At 30.1% G+C, this 21,094-nt stretch overlaps 2 protein-coding genes across 2 annotated transcripts in view; one reads left to right on the top strand and one right to left on the bottom strand.

Annotated features, from left to right (window-relative positions):
- The window catches only part of LOC111685097 (aminopeptidase N), a 42,703-nt gene extending 22,381 nt beyond the window's left edge, over positions 1-20,322 (bottom strand). Inside the window, exons 1-10 of the mRNA XM_023447336.2 lie at positions 20,138-20,322; positions 10,928-10,996; positions 10,381-10,634; positions 9,917-10,196; positions 9,285-9,364; positions 9,039-9,225; positions 8,829-8,974; positions 5,800-5,950; positions 4,817-5,511; positions 3,446-3,629 (exon numbers count right to left, since the gene is read on the bottom strand). Of these exons, the coding sequence (XP_023303104.2) occupies positions 3,446-3,629; positions 4,817-5,511; positions 5,800-5,950; positions 8,829-8,974; positions 9,039-9,225; positions 9,285-9,364; positions 9,917-10,196; positions 10,381-10,634; positions 10,928-10,990 (2,040 nt within the window). The 5' untranslated portion in view covers positions 10,991-10,996; positions 20,138-20,322. The remainder of the gene's footprint in view (positions 1-3,445; positions 3,630-4,816; positions 5,512-5,799; positions 5,951-8,828; positions 8,975-9,038; positions 9,226-9,284; positions 9,365-9,916; positions 10,197-10,380; positions 10,635-10,927; positions 10,997-20,137) is intronic.
- Positions 15,783-20,367, top strand: LOC111685098. The gene is made up of 3 exons (XM_046948710.1): positions 15,783-16,055; positions 16,123-20,156; positions 20,228-20,367. Exons 1-2 carry the CDS (start codon positions 15,963-15,965, stop codon positions 20,080-20,082), a joined length of 4,053 nt encoding a protein of 1,350 aa, XP_046804666.1. The 5' UTR covers positions 15,783-15,962; the 3' UTR covers positions 20,083-20,156; positions 20,228-20,367.
- Positions 20,368-21,094: the final 727 nt, after the last annotated feature.

Raw genomic sequence — 21,094 nt, forward strand, 5'->3', positions numbered from 1 at the left:
ACAAAGAGTTTATTTGTGACGAAAGACCAAAAAAATACGAATTGGAATCAGCCAGGTGGTAAGATATTAATGGAAATAAAATTTAAAAATTTCAAGTGTCTGCTCTCTAGAATACAATGGAATGGAACAATAATGTGACGATTGACCCGAAAGATATAAACTTGAGTCAACCAGATGGTGGCATATTAGTAGAAAGTAATAATTATTTCTCCAAAAGATGGGTAAAATAACTACTTTCGGAAGTGCAACAAAAAAAAAACACTTTTAAGAGTATAATCTCTAGGTTACTTGAGGACAGTAAAGAGACGACTGTCTCCGCTCCCGCTTACAAAGAGGACACTAACGTGACGACTGTCTTCATTCTCGATTACAAAGGGTACATTCGTGACGAATGACCCAAAACATACGAATTATGATCATCCAGGTGGTTAACTATTAGTGGATATTACTGTCTTTTTCGTATACATTGACTCTTTGTCGAACTGCTGGGTATTTAGTAATTTGCATGTATGCGTGTGTGTGAAAGATTTAATGATTTTCAAAATACATAAATAATTTTGTTCTACCCAAATTGATAATGCAACTAGTTAAATACGATTAAAGCGTTTTTAGCGGCTGGACCTAGTATGGGAGATATGATCAATTATAGACCGATCGTAGAAGATTCTTTAAGCTACATTTCTGTACATAAAATCTATATTTCAGTCAAATTTTGTAATTTAGTAACAAGTAATGTGTGTTTAAGTGATTTTCTGAAGGGAACCTTGTATGGGACCATGTAATAAACCGATCGTGAAAAATCTTTCAATAGCTTTATTTGGTAATGAGTAATGTGCTTTCAAGATATTTTATGTATATAAAGATACAATTTTTAAAATTCTGTATCTATATCATTATTTGGTATTGAATAATGTAAATTTAAGTGGTTTTCTGAAGGGGACCTAGTATGAGAGCTATGAGGAAATATGGACCGATCGTAAAACAATTTTATAGTGTAATTTATGTATGTATATAAGAGCAATATTTTTGCAAAATGTATGGATATAAATATTTTTTAATGAGTTATGTACATTTAAGCGATTTTCGGGAGGGAACCTTGTATGGGAGCTATGACCAGTTATGGACTGATCGAAAAAAGATCTCAGTAATATTTCTGTGCATATATGCAATACTTGTACCAAATTTTATATTGATATCTTAGTTTAGTAATGAGTTATACGCGTTTAAGTGATTTTCGGAAGGGAAACATCTATGGGAGCTATGACCAATTATGGACCGATCGAAAAAAAATTTTACATATTTTTGTGCATATGAGCAATACTTTTACCCAATTTTAAATGGATTTCTCAATTTAGTATTGATTTTTGGGAGCGCCCTTGTATGGAAGCTATGACCAATTATGGACCTATAGGAAAAAATTTCATAGTAATATTTTTTTGTATATGAGAAATACTTTAACTAAATGGATATCTTATACTTTAACTAAATGGATATCTTATTTTAGTAATGAGTTATGCACATTTAAGTTATTTTCGGGAGAGGACTTTGTATGGAAGCTATAACCAATTATGGACCGATTGGAAAAAATTTCATGGTAATATTTGTGCCAAATTTTATATGGATATCTTAATTTAGTAATAAGTTATGCGCGTTTAATTGATTTTCTGAAAGGGTCCTTGTATGGGAGCCATGATCAATTATGGAAAGATTGAAAAAACCTTTCACTGTAATATTTATATGCATATGAGCAATACTTTTACCCAATTTTATGTCGATATCCTAATTTAGTAATGAGTTATGCTCGTTTAAGTGATTTTCGGGAGGGGACTTTGTATGGGAGCTGTGACCAATTATGGACCGACCGGAAAAAATTCATAGTAATATTTCTTCATGTGAGAGCAATACTTGTGCCAAATTTTATATGGATATCTTAATTTGGTAATGAATTATGTGCGTTTAAGTGATTTTCGGGAGGGGACCATGTATGGGAGCTATGTCCAATTATGAACCCATCCAAAAAATTTTTCCTCTGAATGAATTCTATTGACATAAGATTTTAATTTGTAAAATTTTGTGAACATATCGCATTGCTCTTGTGTAGAAACGAATTTATGGTGATTTTCATGGAATTACCTTGCATAGTTTTAGAGAAAATTACATCAGAATGTGTAAAAAATGCTTATTTTTTTCGTGGTGGTTTTACATTATGATTTATAACTTTTCCCCATGTGAACCGATTTTGCCCATTTTCAATACCAAACTGCTTAGGATAATAATGAATATTACCAGTGAATTTGGTCTATTTGTTTTGCTTAGTTTAAACGTGAGCGTGTTTTAACCAGACAGACAGACGGACATATTTAAATCGACTCAGAATTTTATAAGGATCCAGAATATATATACTTTGTTGGGTTTCAGATGAATATTTCTTGGTGTTACACACCATCAAAGAAAAATTTTTATTCTCTTCACAAAGACGATCTCTGAGAGAATAAAACAAACTTGTGAGAACTAAACACACTCACTAAACATCAAATTTTCTTCGCAAAATTGCGGGGATATTACCACTTATTAGTTTTTCTTATCACTTAAACTTAATGTTTATTATTTTTTTCAACACTTTTCATTTATTTAAAACTCCGATAATAATTTATATTTTACAAACGAAAAAAAATATTTTTTATTCTTTGACATTTTATTTTAATTAAAATTGAAAAATGAAAAGTTGTACATTTTAGTATTGAAAATTAAAAAAGTATTTTACATACTTTTTTAATTCAACAAAAAATAACAAAAACACGTGTTTATAATATGTTTTGAGATAAAATACCTTTTCAAAAAAATAAATAACTAATATTTTCATAACTGCCATATAAAATTTCATTAATAACACACAAAGAATAACGTCCAAAAAAAAATACATTTTTTATTTAGTACCTTTTGAACAACTGTGTTTATTTTTGTGCTTCTACTAATACATTCTCACCAGTTAGGTCTTTGACAGGGGACTTAGGTCCTTGACAATTAGTTTCGCCTATATACTACTATATGATTATAGTCTTTACCTTTACATTTATTGCCTACTATTCAAGAGACTGGCCTAAAACAAAGCTAAATAAATACAAGGAAAAAACATACTCCATATAACGTTGTGATGTCGTAGGTAAGGACCGCGTCATCCACTCATGCAGTACATGGTAGTAATCCGAACACATGATCCGCAACATGGTCCCATGTAATGTAGGCCAAGTATTATGTTGTTTAAACAAAAAAACATGACCCATGTCTGCATTACAAAAGACTACTAAACGAATTATGTATTCAAATAGTGTTTATAGGGGAGTGATAATAATTTTTCGAGGACCCTTACAATAAAAAAACAAATAAAAATCGAACAACTTCATCTTAATTAGTGCATCCTGCCATTATCGATAGATTTACTTACCTCAAATTTTTTATGGACATCAGACATATCTATGTGTCTTCCAATATGATCAATAAACGTAAAAACTGGATTCCAAACAATATGATTTCGTTCAAACTTCATGAAAAGAGTCATGTTTAAGGCTGTTGCGAAACTAAGATCTCCTGCGTATGCTAAATTCCATGCATCATGTAAAAGTTTTGCCCTAAAATAGGAAATTTATATACAAATTGACAACATGTAAATACATAATACATACATATTTATGTATGTATGCACATCATAAAAAAATATATTTAATATATTTGATTTTCAAAAAACCAAAATAATTGATAATTGAATAGGATTCGTCATTGAACAAATGCCCGCAAAAAGTTATACCCTACACCGCTTAAATGGGGAATGTATATTGGGTTTGTGCTGATGTCTGTACCTTACAACCATAACATACAACTTATACCCTTTTTAAAGTATACCAATCGGCTTAGAATCGTTTTCTGAGTCGATTAAGGTACAGGTTGCAATTTTTAAGATAATTTAATGAAATTTGACACACGCTTTTTTTGGCCCATCACCTATAAACATTAATACAACTTTTAAATTCTACATAAATAACTTTGAAGTAGACGTGAATTCCCCCACCAACATTTATAGGGATAGGCCCATATTTTCCCCTACTCCCTTTTTGAGCCCTCTTATAAAAAATCTCTTTTTTTGTCAAAAATAAGTAAAAATATTCCGGAATAAAGTTAAAAAACAAATCAAAGCATTTGATTAAATAATCCCCATTTTTAACGTACTGACTGGTGTAGGGTATCATATGGTCGGCTATGCCCGACTATACATTCATACTTGTTTTACTTTTATAAATGTTCATCAATATTGGTAGGGATCAATTAACATTAGAGTGGCCCCAAAATGGAAGTTGCTCATGTTCTCACCGAAATTGAAGATTAACTTTATTCTATGATATCTATTTCCAAAATGTTTTTTCCTGACATCAATATTTGCGATATAAAAGAATAAAAATGTCCTTTTTTAGGGTTTTTACGACTTTACCATAAAAAAATAAAGTTTTATTCTTTCTTTCCACTGGCTCACCAAATATTGCACCAATAAAAATGTTATTTTAAAATCGATAAAACTTTAATTTTAGTTGTAAGCTGGACCGGTAACAAAAAAATTCCGTTTTTAATTATTATTTTTTTTAATTTAACAGTTGTTTTATAAACATAATATAATTTTTAAAATTGTGCATCACTTTATTTATATTAATCTAATAACAAAAACACGCTCTTGCTTTACATACAGAGTGAATTGATCTAATGTACGTACATATTTTATATCTTGCCAAAATTATAATGATTTAAAAATAATAATTGAAATGTTTACCTGGTATATGTTGGAATATATTTCAGACCTTCCTCAGTCTGCAAAAAAGTCGAGAGTAAATTCCAGTTCGTAGTATCGTAATTCACCGGAAACGGTCCTATTTCTTCTGGGTTGATTATTATAAATTTATCGGAATTTGGCAAATCATTTATGATCTGACTCCTTTCCTTTTCAATCCATACTTGTGGTTTTGTATTTGAAAAATTTAAATTTTGCTGCTGGATTATAACTAAAGGTATCCACCATAGCATTTTATCACGTTCAGGTACATCGTGTGGTCTTTCTCTTAGATACACTTTTTGACTAATTGTAGCAATTTTCTTTGCGTAATCGCGTTCAACATTTATTACAGGCAATCTATCTTTAGTAATCCACGAACCAGCTATTTCGGCAATGCTATACTGAGCCGGCAAAGTTTGATCAAGTATAGCCTGTTTCGTAAGAGCGTCCCACAAATCATCACCAAAAAATGTACCATAATGCCGGTCCGCAATAAATTTTCTAATGCCAGCTTGAAAAGTGGATCTGCCAAGCGTATAATTAAGCATTCGTATTACAAGCTCGGTTTTATAAGATGTCGTTTCTTGCTTCATACCCGTTATACGCGAATGTGGATATCTCTTGCTAAACTCGTAGTAAATTGAATATAATACAGTCATGGGATATTTTCCATTAAATTCGATACCGTTGTCAATCTATAACAGTAAATGTTTAATTAAACAGTGAGTAATTTGTTAGTGGCGGTCCACACACGGAAACTTTTGTTTAAGCAATTATTTATTAATTAGATTGATTTGTTTTTTTTACGAATGACAAGAACAACAAACGAGTAAGATTATTGAAATTTTTTTCATTTAGAGAAAAAAGTTTTTCCCTGGGCCGAGAGAAGGAAAAACAAATATTATTTTGTTTCTTTCTCTCTCACATTAAATCAAAAGTTTCCCAAAAAATGTTGGACAGGCACTAAGATGAGGATTGTGTACCTCCAAAACTATATTAGCTGCTAGGAAACTTGCTAAAGCCTTATTCACGTGAGCATCACTCCACCAGTAAGGTGTCACCCATGAACCGAGCCATTGGTAAATCATTTCTTGAGTAAGGCCATAATATCCACGTTTAAGTAGTTCTCGGTCTCTGTAAACATTGACAGAATAAAATCAAGTAATTAACCCATTATAGTTGTTTAAACTTATTTATTATTTTAACAATAATAATTTTAATTGTTCAATTCACAATCGATGTTGTAGCGATGTATGCGTTGTATGTTAGCAGCTGCTACAATAGTCATAAGAATGTTGTTGGTATTTTCTATGCAAAAGTTCTATACAACTCTTACGACAATTTTTCATATGATTTTCGAATGTTGTAAGAAAATTCAGTGTTGTCAATTGTTTATTTCACCATATAAATAAAAATTCAATCGATTTTGGCATAAAAAACGATAAAGTGGTAACACAGAAATTACATACAAACAGCTGTTTACCAAAACAAAAATAAAATTTTATTAAAAACTGTTTATTTATTAGTTTAAAATGTGGAATAATGAAAATAATAGAATTTTAAATAAAAATTAAATTAATTTGATTTATTTTGCTCGTTTAATTAGTTTAATATTTTTTGTTTTTTTTTTTACTTTTGACATTGTTTTGATTTTTTTACTGTGAACAGAAACTTATGACTTGCTACAAAAATCTGTTCACAATCACTGTTACTACACTTTAGTAGATACAATATACAACTTGATTGTGAATTGAACAAATGAAACCATAAATATACACCCCACTCAAAAAGTAAATAATAAGGCAATGGACAATGTCAGTATTGTTAAATTCTTACTTTTGTATGTATATATTTTAAAAGTATTTTGATATCGTTATAATATCGTGTTATTTATTGGGTAAGTAAAATGTTTTTATATCAAAAATTTATTATTTCATCTAGGAATGTCTTTAAACATTTGTAGTATACAAAATTTTGTTTAGGAAAGATTTCTACCAAAATCTAATTTATTTTATTGATTTCTATTAAAATCTAGTCGTAACGTTCCAATCAAGGTCGGCAACCTTTATCGCTACCGCTAAAATACCTTTTTAGCACAACTCCGTTACCGCTGAAATACCGATACCAAAATACCGACAACACTAAAATACCAATACCTAAATAAGTTAAAATACCTATACCGCATAAATACCAATACCGAAATAAGCCAAAATACCGATAACCCTAAATAACAATACCCATATTTTATAACATAAAATAAAATTTCCAATATAACTCTTCACTTTATTATACCCACCATCAAAAAAGGGGGCTATATTGATATTGTCAACCCGTTTGTAGCACATCGAAAAATTGGTCACAGGCCCATAAAAGTATATATATATTATGGGTCCTTATTAATTTCTTAGCCGATCTAGCCATGTCCGTCCGTCTGTCTGTTGAAATCACGATAGGGAACACACGGAAGGAGCTAGACAGTTGAAATTCCGCATAGATATTCTCTATTGCTAAGGTTTGTTTGGTACTGAAAATGGGCAATATCGGTTCATACGAATAGCCCCATACACAATTGGACCCCAAAAAACGAGCATAACTGCTTTAAAAGCACGAGTATAGCGATGGAATTTGACATAAATAAGTTTCATATGAGCCAAAATCTTTCTAACAAATTGACCGTATCCCCCATAAAGGTCCCCTTCAGAAAATGACTTTAACACTCAATACTATATCGATGAAATTCGATACAGGTAAGTTTCTTATGAACCAAACCATTTCTTTTTAGGATCGGCCCATAAATAACCCTACCCTAGGCCCCTTTCTGAAAATGACTCTCTACCAAAATTTAGTTAGTATCGGTCCAATCAAAAAAAAGCTCAGTCCATAATTGACTTAAGTCATATTCCAAATATCACCTTAATGTTTATAGGAGAGCATTCCTTTTACGGTATATGGAAAACGTTTTGATGGTGGGCATATGAGGGTCGGCACAGCCGAAAATAATATTCTCACTTGTTTTTTTAACACACAATGGTGAAGGATATATAAGATTCTGCACAGCAAAATTTCGTAAGAGAAAAAAGAAATTCCATTTAATTTTATTGCTTGTATAGTGTGTATTCAGCATTACGATCGCAACTACATATTTTACTGACAGAGCTTCAAACCGAAATGCAGAATACCAAATTGCATAACAGAGAAAATTTCGATTCGAATTGAAATGCAGAATATGGATGAACGTATTACAGAAAGAAAAAACTGAAACAATGTTTTCAAAAAGTACTATTTATTAAACAATGTTTTCAAAAAGTACTATTTACCCAAATTTGGCCTAATATAGGCCTTAGTACGCGAGTTGTAAAATAATACACCAATAGTTTATTTTGTGTGAGTAAATTAACAATTTGTTTTGGAATTTTATCAATTTACCGTTTTTCCCAATTTGGTACTTATTTCTCCCCAGTGAAATAACAAAAAAAATATTTAAAAAATATTGCATTGTCAGTCAATAATGGATTATGAATAAGTCAATAAAGAGAAAAAGTTATCTTATTGTGGTAAAATAAAGTTTTCTCCCATTTAGTCTCCAAAAAGACATAATTAAAAAAAGTAGGAAACAGGTGCTAGTAATTTTGAAAGATATGTCCAATATACACATGTACAAATTAGTTAATATGTTTAAAAGTTGAAAAGTTATAAAGGACCAAAAAAATTTATTTTACTTATATCGTTTTAATTGAAAATTTGAGATGATGTTATATTTGGACGTGACAACTGTAATATCTTCATAATTTTTATATAAATTAATTGATCACTAACATACATACATAATCTTATACATGCAAAATTTCTAAGCATATTTACATACTACATACATACATACATACATACATACATACATACATACATACATACATACATACATACATACATACATACATACATACATACATACATACATACATACATACATACATACATACATTAGATAATTAAAACTTATATTTAAACTTACTTAAACATCAATAAGCCCCAGTTATCAGCCGGTCGCACTGATGTCAGTTCTGGTATTGCTAAAACATCAATTTTCGATAGCGGAATCGAAACATTAAAATAATTGTTTAAGCAGTTATAGATTTTTGTTAGTTTTACATAAACATCCTATTATGATCCAAATATTTTTGATATTAGACATAAGTTCTACTAAAAATATGAAAAGGAATACCTCTAGTTCGGAATGTAGATCAGGAGTTGACCATATAGTAATGTTAGGATGTACGTTTTGATCTGTTTGTTGTGGAATATACTTGTCTAACTGCGAAATGACAAAACCAAATGTAAAAGTTGACATTGGTGGTGTAGTTTCAAAATGATCCAAAACATAAACTTCATCTTCATTATTTTTCGTAGGCCTATTAAAAAAGAATTGAGTAAAGTATTCCAAGAAGGCGTTTTGTTCATTTAAACTTACAATTCATCTGTTCTAAGTAAAGGCGTGTTAAATAGGGTTACATAATCGCGAGGACGAGAAATGGAAACAGTGAATGGTACCTTTAACATGTAGAAAAATATATAATTATATATTATAAAAACAAGAGGAAAAGTATAGCCGGACATGACCGACTTGATACCCTACACCATGAGTATATTAAAGAAATTGTTTATTTTTCATAAATATACAAAGTAATTTATTGTTAAAAAAGATAATTTTTTGAAAGAGGTTTATATGGGAGTTATGTTCTAGTATGGACCGATCCATAAAAAATTGGGAGAAGGCATGTATATTTATATACAATTAGTTATTCTAAAATTCATCCCGATACTAATGGTTATAATACTTTTAAGATATTTAGAAATGAAGGTTTGTATGGGGGCCAGGGTCAAATAAGGCCTTGGACATTTTTCTAGAGATAGTAGTATATTTGACGTAGGTATGAGCTTAAAACCGCAACTCGGGAGGCCCGGTTGAATTTGGGCAAGGTGAAAATAATGGACCGATTTCAACCATTAGTCCTTAAAAATTTTGGGCTGAAGCTTGCGCACAAACGGACGGACGGTATACTTTAAGGCGGATTACAAACATCAGCATAAACACATCATTACCTTAAAACCAGGTTCATCAAAGCAAGGAAATAGACGTCTTGCATTGTTTGGTCTCATGTAGGTTGCTAAATAAGATATCTTTTTCGTCTCGTTGCCAACACTGTATGATCCCTTAAAAAGTCCCTCAGTTGTTTCCCATATACTACCTTCGAAGTCCATTTTCAACTCACAGTGGGTACATTCATCTACTTTATCCCTCAAATATATGACAAAAACTGTTTTTTTAGGCATTCTGTCGCCACGAAGGATTGGTATATTTTCAATTTGTGGATCTGCATCACTGAATAACAAGTATAACAGTTATTTTCTTTTGATATATGTAAACACTCAGCAAAAATAAAACGAAGTACTTCCAAAAGAGTAACATTTATCACCACTTCAATAGAAGCACTAAGTAAATTTGTTTACATTCTTTTTTTGCTGGGTACATACATATATGTATATTTAAAAAATAAAGAACTTGCCTGGAATTATGAGAAATTTTTAATAGTTTTATTGATCTCTCATTGATTTCCAAATCAAAGTGTGCATGTAAAGAAATCTTCCTGGTCGGGACACTCCAGCTTAAATTCATATTAATACTTCCAGTAAAAGTGTTTTCATTCATGTTTGGTCGTAAATCGATTTTATATCCACTAGGTAATACATCCTTTGAAAGTCGGGCATCTGGTATAAGTGCATGGGAAGCTGATAAATCTATACTTCTTTTAATTTTTACCTAAAAAAAGTATGAATTATATTCTCCATTAATGAGAATGTTTATAATGTTATTTTTCTAAGATATATGTATATCTCAATGAATACAAAGAGACAGTATATATATATATATATATATATATATATATATATATATATATATATATATTATATATAATAATATATATATATATAATATATATATATATATATATATATATATATATATATATATATATATATATATATATATATATATATATATATATATATATATATATATATATATAATGTTTTTTAATTGCGTATACTTACACTGAAACCGTTTCCAAAATGGGTTAAAATCAGTAAAGCAACTATGAGGTTGTAATACTGCATTGTTCTCTAAAAAATGAAACAAGAACAATATGTTATAATCAGGGAACCAATGTATGCAAATATATTGTTTTTGGAAAGTATTTAGTGATTTAAAATGCCAATAAAACCTCCATTAGCATTTTAATTCAATAATTTAACACGATGCTGACGTTTGAGGCAAGTATTTCCACAAATAGGGAGTTAAAGAGAGAGAAGTAGTTTAGTTTTAAATAATAAACAGAGCCAGCGAGAATATGAACCAGGGGCATCCGTTTGGTAGTCAAATGTTCCACCGCTGCTGACTGTTTCATTGCGTGTCAATGATGGTTTTAACATATAAATTCAATTTTGTTATCTATTTTGTAAAACACAATTATTAACTCGCAATATAATAAAATGTTTAAACAAACAACATTGTACTAAAAACTAATGGCTTCTATATCAGATTAAAAAAGTAATTAAAGGAGTTCTACAAAGTAATGCTGACAAAAAGTAGTAGACATTGAAAAGTAAGTGATTATGTAGGTACAAATCATTACTGGTTTTTTGTTTGGTAGATAATATAATAGGTACTAGATATTAGAAAAATGCACTTCAAACTTTTATTAGTTATTATTGCTTGTCTGGTTGCAATCTCTTCTTTAACGATAGAAAGGAATATAAGGAAACATTTTATATTTCCACTTGTGAAATTTAACCAAAATTTTACCAAAGTCGGTATTTGTTTGAACACTGTGTCAGCTTATTTTTTCAATACGGAAGTTGTACTCTTGATTACTGAATTGTACCAAAAGAGTATAATTGTAAAAATTTTCCGAAGTCCGTACAAAAGTCTGAGCAAGTATAAGAAAATCGTATGTCTATTCTGATCATCGTCTGATGAAAACTATTTTCATATAAACATAATTTATTATGACTTAATTTTATTGATTTTAAGAGTAATTTCTTCTGATTTCTTAAGGTTACATAAATAAATGATAGATGAAATAAATGATCTTATTGATTATTTTTATCAACAACATTTTATTTACTGGTGAATTAAATATGGAGATGGCACTCTCAAAGTAGCCGATTGACATCCTATGCATAACATGTTTGCAATAATATAACTAGTTCAAATTCTCCTGTTCTGAAACTGAGGTGAACTTGGGTTTCGATTTGTAGCTAGAAGCTCTCATAACTGAGCTAAGCTTATACGAAGCTCTAATTGCGAAAATTTATGAAGTATGAATAACTGATTACAATGGTGAAATGTAGGGATGTTTCTTCAAAATATGTACCACTTTATTTACCTGAGGTAACTAGTTAGTTGGATATGCGATAATAAAACTAGTAAAAGGTGTCAATTTTGTTACAAACATTGCATGTTATTCATAACAACAAATAGAGCTTTATAGGAACAAGAGATCATTACCTCAGTAGTGAAAGCTTCTAACTACAAAATGATAGACCCCAAGTTCAATCGATTTAAGACTTCATTCGATCTTTTTGTTAGATAATTTAAACTAGTGATAGTTTATAGTTCTCTAATAAATTACATTGCTGGTGGTTTGAAAATTCACTAGTGGTAGTTCTTAGTGACTGTTAATATAGCCGTTGTCGAACTAGTTGTTATATTGCAGGGTTCTTCCTAATTTCTGTGTATATTGTTTCCAAATACTAATTAAAATCAAAATTAAATGCCCTTTTATAGCACTGTTGACGAATTTCCTAGTATAAAATGTTTTCATTAAAAAAACAAATTTTCCTTTAGATAATTTGTAGAGCTCTCACATAGTTTTCTTACAACAATACTGAAAATGGACACAAAATGACAAAGCAAAAATTATCAGAAAATGTGCAGACTATTCTGTTAAATATCTAATGAAAGTTTTTATGATACAGTTAATTGTCTGATAAAGTTACAAAAACAGTTCTCTTTTGATATTGTGCAGATTTCTAACCCATTTTATCTTTTACTTCAGAAAATGTGCAGACTTTTCTCCTTATGTCTTATGTCAATGTGTCTCATTATTTTCATAACGCTGAAATTCTTCTTATTTTAGAAAATGTCCTGATAAAAATAATGCAAGTCTTAGTTTCCAAACGACATCTTAATCGCATTTTTAGATGCGATAAGATGAATAAAATTTTGTTAAACGAAAACCGGAGGTTTTGCATAGAATTCTCGCCGAATTTATAATTTTGCATTTTGTTGTAAATAAATGGTATTTCTTAAAATATATCGAGCCCTTTTTGCAAAATGGACGTAAGCGACTTGATTTTCGATTTTAATTTTTGTATAGAAATCGATAATTTAGGTCTATTAGCATCATCTCTGAAAATTTCATAGCAATAGATCCAATGGTTTCAAATTCACAAGAAAAAGAAAAAGACGTAAGTACACGGTTACGTCTAAATTTTCTTTTAAAATATATGATAGAAAAATTTTAACAAATTAACGTATTAATAATAATATTTAGTAATAAATTCATGTAATTATCACTATGTGCTAAAATTTATAACTTTTTATGAATTTAATTCATTCTAATTACTAATTACATTACATTTATGTTATTTTCATTTAACCAACTCTTATATTTTGATGTAAATTTGTGGATTTCGAAACTATCCGGTTTTTAACAAAAAGACTGACTTACAGACATCGCTAGATGATCTTAAAATCTTATAAAAATGTATTTATTACACTATTAAATTTTAGATTTATACAAATTATAGCTTTATTCCTTTACTTGTCAAGTGTGCAGGTTTTTACCACAAATTGTAAAAGAGAACAAATTTGAGCAATTAAAATTATTTTTTCTTTGCCAGAACTTGCAGGTTTTAGCCAGAACATTTTTTCCTGGCAAATAGAATAAAAATTGTCAAACAAATTATTTGTTTAAAAAAATGCATTGAAAACAAAAAATGTTTGATATTTTTGATTTATTTTTATAAATAAGTATGTGTGATTGTAGTTTTTCAATTTTATTTTAATTTCAATAGAAATTTATATGAATAAACATCAATAAAAATTTATTGAAAGAGAAATTTTGTTTTTTTTCTGTTCCCGTACTTTTTATAAGTACGAAGAGAAAACTCATTAATTCTCTTTAACCAGAAAAGTTCTGGAACAAAGCTTATATATAGATATACACAAAAAAATACTTTTTTAAACAGAGATTTTAGACGTAACCGCCTCAACATTGTTTATATCACAAAAATTTGTCTCGGCAAAAATGACGTAAGCGACAAAAAATCGGATATAGCGTCAATATAAAATCGAAACAAACTGCATCCCATATTTTAGATGTAATAGTATTTATTAACGGAGTTTTGGAGTAATGCTTTGTTCTACTTCGAAGATAATTAAAAAAATGCTCTCCTGTAAAATTTTTTTTTGTCGGTTACGTCTATTGTGCGAAAAGGGCTCGATATATAAGATGAAAATCGGTACCAAAGGTTTTGAGATATCTGTAATTTTTTTTCAACATATCGTCACCTGAAATGCAAAAAGGCGTAACAACCAAAAAATTTAAAATCGACTTTTAGTTTGAAAATGGGCCACAGCATCAAAATACATGTCGTCGCAAATTTTTAGAATTTTATTGTCAAAAAATGCGTTTTTATAGACATGAAATTCAAAAAGGGCGTAACAACAAAATAGGCATTTCCACAAGTCAGAAAGATCTAAAAAGTAACATAATAGACAATGTCTGGCGGTACAGTCATATTCAAACGTGTTTATTAATGTGGGATATAAATCTTGAAATAAAATTACGTTTTAATAGCAACAATAGTTTTCATTTTATTTAGTTTTTTGTCTCTTTTGTAAAATTGTTAAAAGTGTTGTTACGCCCTTTTGTATTTCAAGATATACATACTTATAATAAATGAGATTGGTAGCTGCCTTATCTCTAATTTATGGATCGAATCGAGCAATATTAATTTAACAAACTTGTGATTTTTTCTATCGAAATTGGGATTATCTTCAGTTTTATCTAAAATTTTGGATTTTTTACGAAAAATTTGTTTAAAAAATCAACAACAGCGAAGAAGTAACATAGTTTTTTCTCGTAAGATTTATTTAAAATACCATAAAAGACCTTGTAGATCGTGAACAAATGTTAAGAAATATGTTATTATTATTATTTCACGACCATAAAATAAGTTCCCGCACCAATCGCGATAAAATTTTGGTTAAATATTACCTTTTCTAAATGAACAAAGTAAATATTTTGCGTAGCAATTTGAAAGTTTTTATGTTACGAATTTTTTAACAAACCTTTAATGAAAGTTATTAAAATAATTAAAAAAACAAATAAAAGCTTTTTCGATCAGTATTGGCTATAAGTTATTGCTATGATACCACCAAAATTGTTATTACCCTAATGCATATGTATATCTTAATGTCTGGATAACTTTTTATCTATACTATTGTTGCCACGGAAAATGAAAACTTAGTTAACTCTAAGATCTCGTTTCTCAAATTTTAAATAAAAATCTAAATTTTTAATGTTTTTTTGTCTTATTCTATACAAAGAAAAGATATAAAATTTTGATATCAATCTTTATAAAAACATGGAAGAAATCATATAAAACTCAAAATGTACATTTTTATCCTTTCATCCAGCTTATCAAATATTGGCGTCAAGTCAACAAATTTTAGAAATTCCATGGAAACATCAGCAACTTTTTGCGACACCCTAATGTACATACATGTGAAAATTGTTTATAAAATGTTATCTTGTGTATACAAATGCATACAAGATCAGGTAATCTTACGTGAAAATTAGATAAAAAACTTCAAATGCTAAGAACGTATAAAAAAAATGAATAACAGTTTATCTTCTCCAAAGAAATAAACAAGAGATTCCACAATGTGTAGATTTACATACAACTATTATTAAGTAGTATCTTCTGTTGAGACTATTGTTAAACTTGTTAGTAAAAGGCAAGGCGGAGCGTTTATACAATATTTGAATTTAATTATTTTTTCTACTTGTTGAGTGAGATGCAAAAGACGTTAATAAAGTTATTCTATTGTATTTTATTGGTTATTGCATTAAATCGTTTTTCAATGACATGGAGTTTAAATTCAAAAGTAGTATGTGTAAATTGAAGTTTTGTTTACCCTGTAGAAACCATTTAAAAAGGACCTTTTTAATTTCTAGAAAACTTGCCCTGAGGAGAAGACATTAAATGGAATATTCGAATGGAAGATTAATGATGGTAATGACGTAAAATATGTAATATCCCAGCCAGACGTATGTTGGGATAACGGCTTAATAGTTTTGCGACAATGTGACTTCAAAACGGGTAAATGGTTTCCCAAAAAAGTTCAATGCAGTAAATTTCGCAGTAAAAATGTCAAATGTCCCGATGATTTAATAGAACTGCCTGTAAATGATGAATATCTTTGTCTTAAAATTTCGTCAGAAGAGCAAAATTTTGACGAGCACTTCTGCTATGGATCGAATTTTATACCGGGACATAATACATATATAATTGATCGTAAAATTGTTCAGTTCCTTTTGGACGAATATAACATTACAAGTTTTTGGTTACCTATAAAAAGATATGAAGAGAACAAATTTAATCCATTTGTAATAAGATTGCCAGGTAAACGATGGAATGAACTTTTCGACGACAGAGGGGAAATGCTATCAGCAAAAAACGAAACGTTATCAGATAAACATTGCGTAGCTGCTCATATAGAGAGACAAGTTGAAAAGCAAGAGCAACCATCGTTTCAAATGAAAATGACTCATTGTAGTGAACTTCACTATTCGGTCTGTGTATTAAGGAAACATTTCGTTGCAAAATCGGGATGTCCTCAAGACTCTGGTGCCTTAAGTCATAGACCAAATGAGTGTTATGGAATAACTTGGGATGGACAAAAGTATCCTGATGATTTTCGTATGCTTAATGTTACGGAGTACTTTAAAAAAGTCAATACCATAAATATTATATTTCACGAGTTTGATATTGAAAACGAAGAATATGTGGAGCTTGAGGGTATTGTTCAGATACCGAATGGGAAGTGGGCTATAAAACCCAAGAATAATCATATGAAAATTGTCTCATCCGGAAAAACACTTCATGGTCTATGTGTGGAGCACATTGAAAGCCGTAAGAACGTTGATATGATTTTACGTATGGATACTGATCTTGAGGCTTTAATATTAACTGTTTACAATAAGTTCTACATTTGGTCAAACGACAAGCCTGAAAACAGCATACATTGCTTTACAAATGCAGACTATGGGGAATTGTCTAAAGTGGAATTGAAGAAAATTTGGGAAAATAAATCACATACTAAAACTATCTTCAAGCTTAAAATAAAAAGTGACGACCCTGGACAATATTGGTGTGAAGCACATACGATTTTCAATTTTACTCATGTATATTCTGCAAAAGTCGTTGCTGCGAAAGCTAAAAAGGGTCATGCCTTTGCAATGCAAATAGAAGCTCCTATAAAATCTGATTACCTTGCTATAATATTTACCCATGATCACATGAAACAAATATCCAGGTGCATCAAAGATAAATTAAAAACTGTACAAGAACAACACCAAAATCTTAAAGATCTAGTCATTCACAATGTACGAGTAATGGATATTTTATATATTTATCCAAATACATCATACTTAAGATGTTTATGTCACACTACTGTATCGATAAAATCGTCATCAGTGGATACTAGCAAGGAACAGCATAGCGAAGAAGACAGCAGTGCTGAAGATAATGAAGGAGTACGACACGATACTGCGGTTCGTATGAAAGCCAGAGATTTACTTATAAATTTAATTAAAGAATATCAGCCGCATTTTAGCCATACAGTACGTAGCTCAGAATTTTGTTTTCCTGAAAACGATTGGACGTTGGCGCATATTGGACAATCTGCGACCAAATCGAAATTCTGCTTACAAAGAAATGGCTTGCCTATTACCCGAAAATGTCTTGGTGATTTTACTAGTGGGGCCTTTTGGGAAGGGCTAACATTAGGTGATTGCATCACTATTACAGGGTCTAATTTAATTACCAGAAACCTTTATACCTTGGATATAACAAAAACTTCAATAGACCAGCCAGAAAAAGCTGTAAGAGATGTAAGAAAACTCTTGGAATCAAATCTACATAATCTAATTCCAGCTGATCTTTATTATCTGGCCAAAATAATAGGCATATCGATCAAAACAATGCTTAAGATTCCTTCTAGACCACCAACTCAGACAGTGCAAACATTTTATCCATTTAATCATAATTTCGAGCCTTCCAGGTCTAAAGTAAACTTTTCGGAAACGACTATAGAAGTAGTTCGAATTTTTAACTATTTACTTGAAGTAAATGATCGCATAATTCGTCCTTCCATAGAACTTAACGCCACAAATATTTTATTAGATACATTTGAATATCTGATAGATCACATGTCATCATTGGAAACATTTCGAGAAAATATAACTACAACAACTAATCAATCTATCACGCCTTTAGAAAACTTAATAAATGATAGCGACAAAGAAATCGATATTATCGAATACTTAGATGTCGGTGTTGTTGTTCAAATGGCAACAAATTTTGTTGCTTTTGTTATTAGTCCCCAGGTTGCTAATGTCACTGGAATTGCATTATTTCGGGCAGATGTAAATAGTGATGAAGAATTTTATGATGACGGTTTTCTGAAAGGTGCATTTAAGAACGAATATTATCGGTTTGTTTTGGCCAACCAGAGCATTGATGAGTTACTAAATGAACCAAATATTTTAATGGGAACTTTTGTACCCACTTCGTTGTGGCAACGCCTCGACGAAATATCTAGGATATCTAATAATACTTGGAAATCACAGCGGCCGGAACCAAAGGTTGTTATAAAGATTTATGCTAATGATAAATTGTTTCAGGAAACTAATCTAACTGCAGATAGAATTGTATATGGCAAAGTAATTTCAATATCAATTCCTGGACATGATAAGGATCTTCCCGAAATTTTACCACTAATTTTGACAATCAGTGATGATGATATAGATGATTTTGAAAATAATAACGATACAGAAAAACAGTATTGCAGTTATTGGAATTATCAGAAATGGGCAAGTGATGGTGTTATGGTACTAAGTCGTTCAGAAGTGAACAACAACACTGTGCTGTGCGGCTGCACTCATTTGACACCATTCGCATATTTAATTGGTGGTAGCTACAACTTATCTGTAGATTCCGATGTCGAAGTTATAGTAAAGAAAATTCACAAACAGGCTTTGGACATAATTACACTATTGGGCTGTTCTCTATCTTTGTTTGGAATTGCTGGAATATTTGTGACTGCCTGCACATTTCGTTCATGGCGCAAGAAAGCCAATTCAAAAGTCCTGCTTCAACTTTCGGCTGCAATTGCATTGCAAATGATACTTTTTTGCTTTGTCAACACCGAAGAACACTCGCAACATCTGATAAGCAATAAAATATTCACCAGTTGCATAACAATTGGCGCTTGCCTACACTACTCAGTACTCGTACAGTTCTGTTGGATGGTTATAATTGCATACCTACAATTTAAGCGTTATGTCCAGGTGTTTGGCAATACCCGACCTAAACGTTTCTTCATCAAATCAACTATTCTGGGTTGGGGTTTACCACTTATTCCGGTTGCATGTGTACTAGTGTTTGACAGCGATTCTTACATTCCCGATCGAAATGAATCAACAAACCCTCTCTGTTATCCATCTGGAATATCTTTCTACGTTGGTATCGTTTTGCCCATTACTTTGATCATAATAGCGAATTTAGTGATATTCTTCGTTGTTATATATAACATTCTTAAACATCCAGCTGGATCTATACGCCACACTGAAAAAAGTTTAGCCATATCCCAAATACGTCTATTGGTACTTTTGTTTTTCCTTTTAGGATTTACATGGATTTTTGGACTTTTAAACGCTATGAAAGCTGGCTTAATATTTTCATATTTATTTTGTCTAACTGCAACCCTACAAGGATTTATTCTTTTTTTATATTTCGTTATTATGGATCCTGTAACGCGGCGCATGTGGTATGGATTCTTTATAAAGTTATGTGGCCTCAACCCAAAAAATGAAAACTCGTCGAGTGCAAAAGAATCAACGCAAGGTTTTTAACTAACACAGTATTTTTTCAGTATAAAATATTTATTACAAAATTAACAGTACTTACATCGAAGAATTTTATTTAGGTATGTAAAATTTGAACCGTTTTTAATTTGACTAATATTAAAATATTTATATCCTTTATTTAATATAATAGTGTTACTGTTGGCAAATCATATTTAAATTGGATTTGGTTGTATAAACTAAAAATTCCACATTATTATCCTATATCGCCCGTATAAATTTTTCTTTTTAATATTTGGAACCGTTCTGAGGCAATGCTCAGCAATAACTAACGACAAGCGAATCTTACAAAAAGGAATTGATCGTGTCATGTATTTATTTGTAATGCGTAAATACGTTAATTTAATTGTATTGTGTTGGAGTTAATTTAATTGTATAAAAAACACAATAACATTATTGCGAGTATTATTTAGTTATTGTACATAAATAAAATTATATCTTGATACATATGTACATACATGCATGTATTTTCATTAGGCGTATAACTTTTATGTTAAGTTGTTGAAACAATTAATAACGACATTCAAAAGTGATGTCGACAGAGATAGATTATGGTTATGCAAATAGATATACATACATTTCAAAGAAATCAAAAAGTAGATTTTTAGGGGTCGCGTCATTTTTGTCAAATATATGGTAGGTGTGAACGTAGCTTAACACTATTCTCAAAATAAATCATTTTAATTTTTTCCTAGATAAAGTACTGCTCAAAAATATAGCGCACTTTCTATTTATTATTTTCTTTTTTTATACCATTAAACAAACTTAAGATAAAAAATTTTGTTTGCAGTAAATTAAAACATATAGACCAGTTTATTAAAACAATATTGAAATTTATTTTAATTTATCAAAATAACTGCGCTAGAAAATATTTTACGAAACAAATCCTTAATTATTGATTCAAAATTATAGCGCATTTATAATCAAATTGGCAATAATATATTCTTATATGAAATGTTTTTCAATATTGGATCTCGGGATGATAAAATACTACTGCCCC

Source organism: Lucilia cuprina, chromosome 4 (assembly GCF_022045245.1).
Source record: "Lucilia cuprina isolate Lc7/37 chromosome 4, ASM2204524v1, whole genome shotgun sequence".
Taxonomy (NCBI): domain Eukaryota; kingdom Metazoa; phylum Arthropoda; class Insecta; order Diptera; family Calliphoridae; genus Lucilia; species Lucilia cuprina.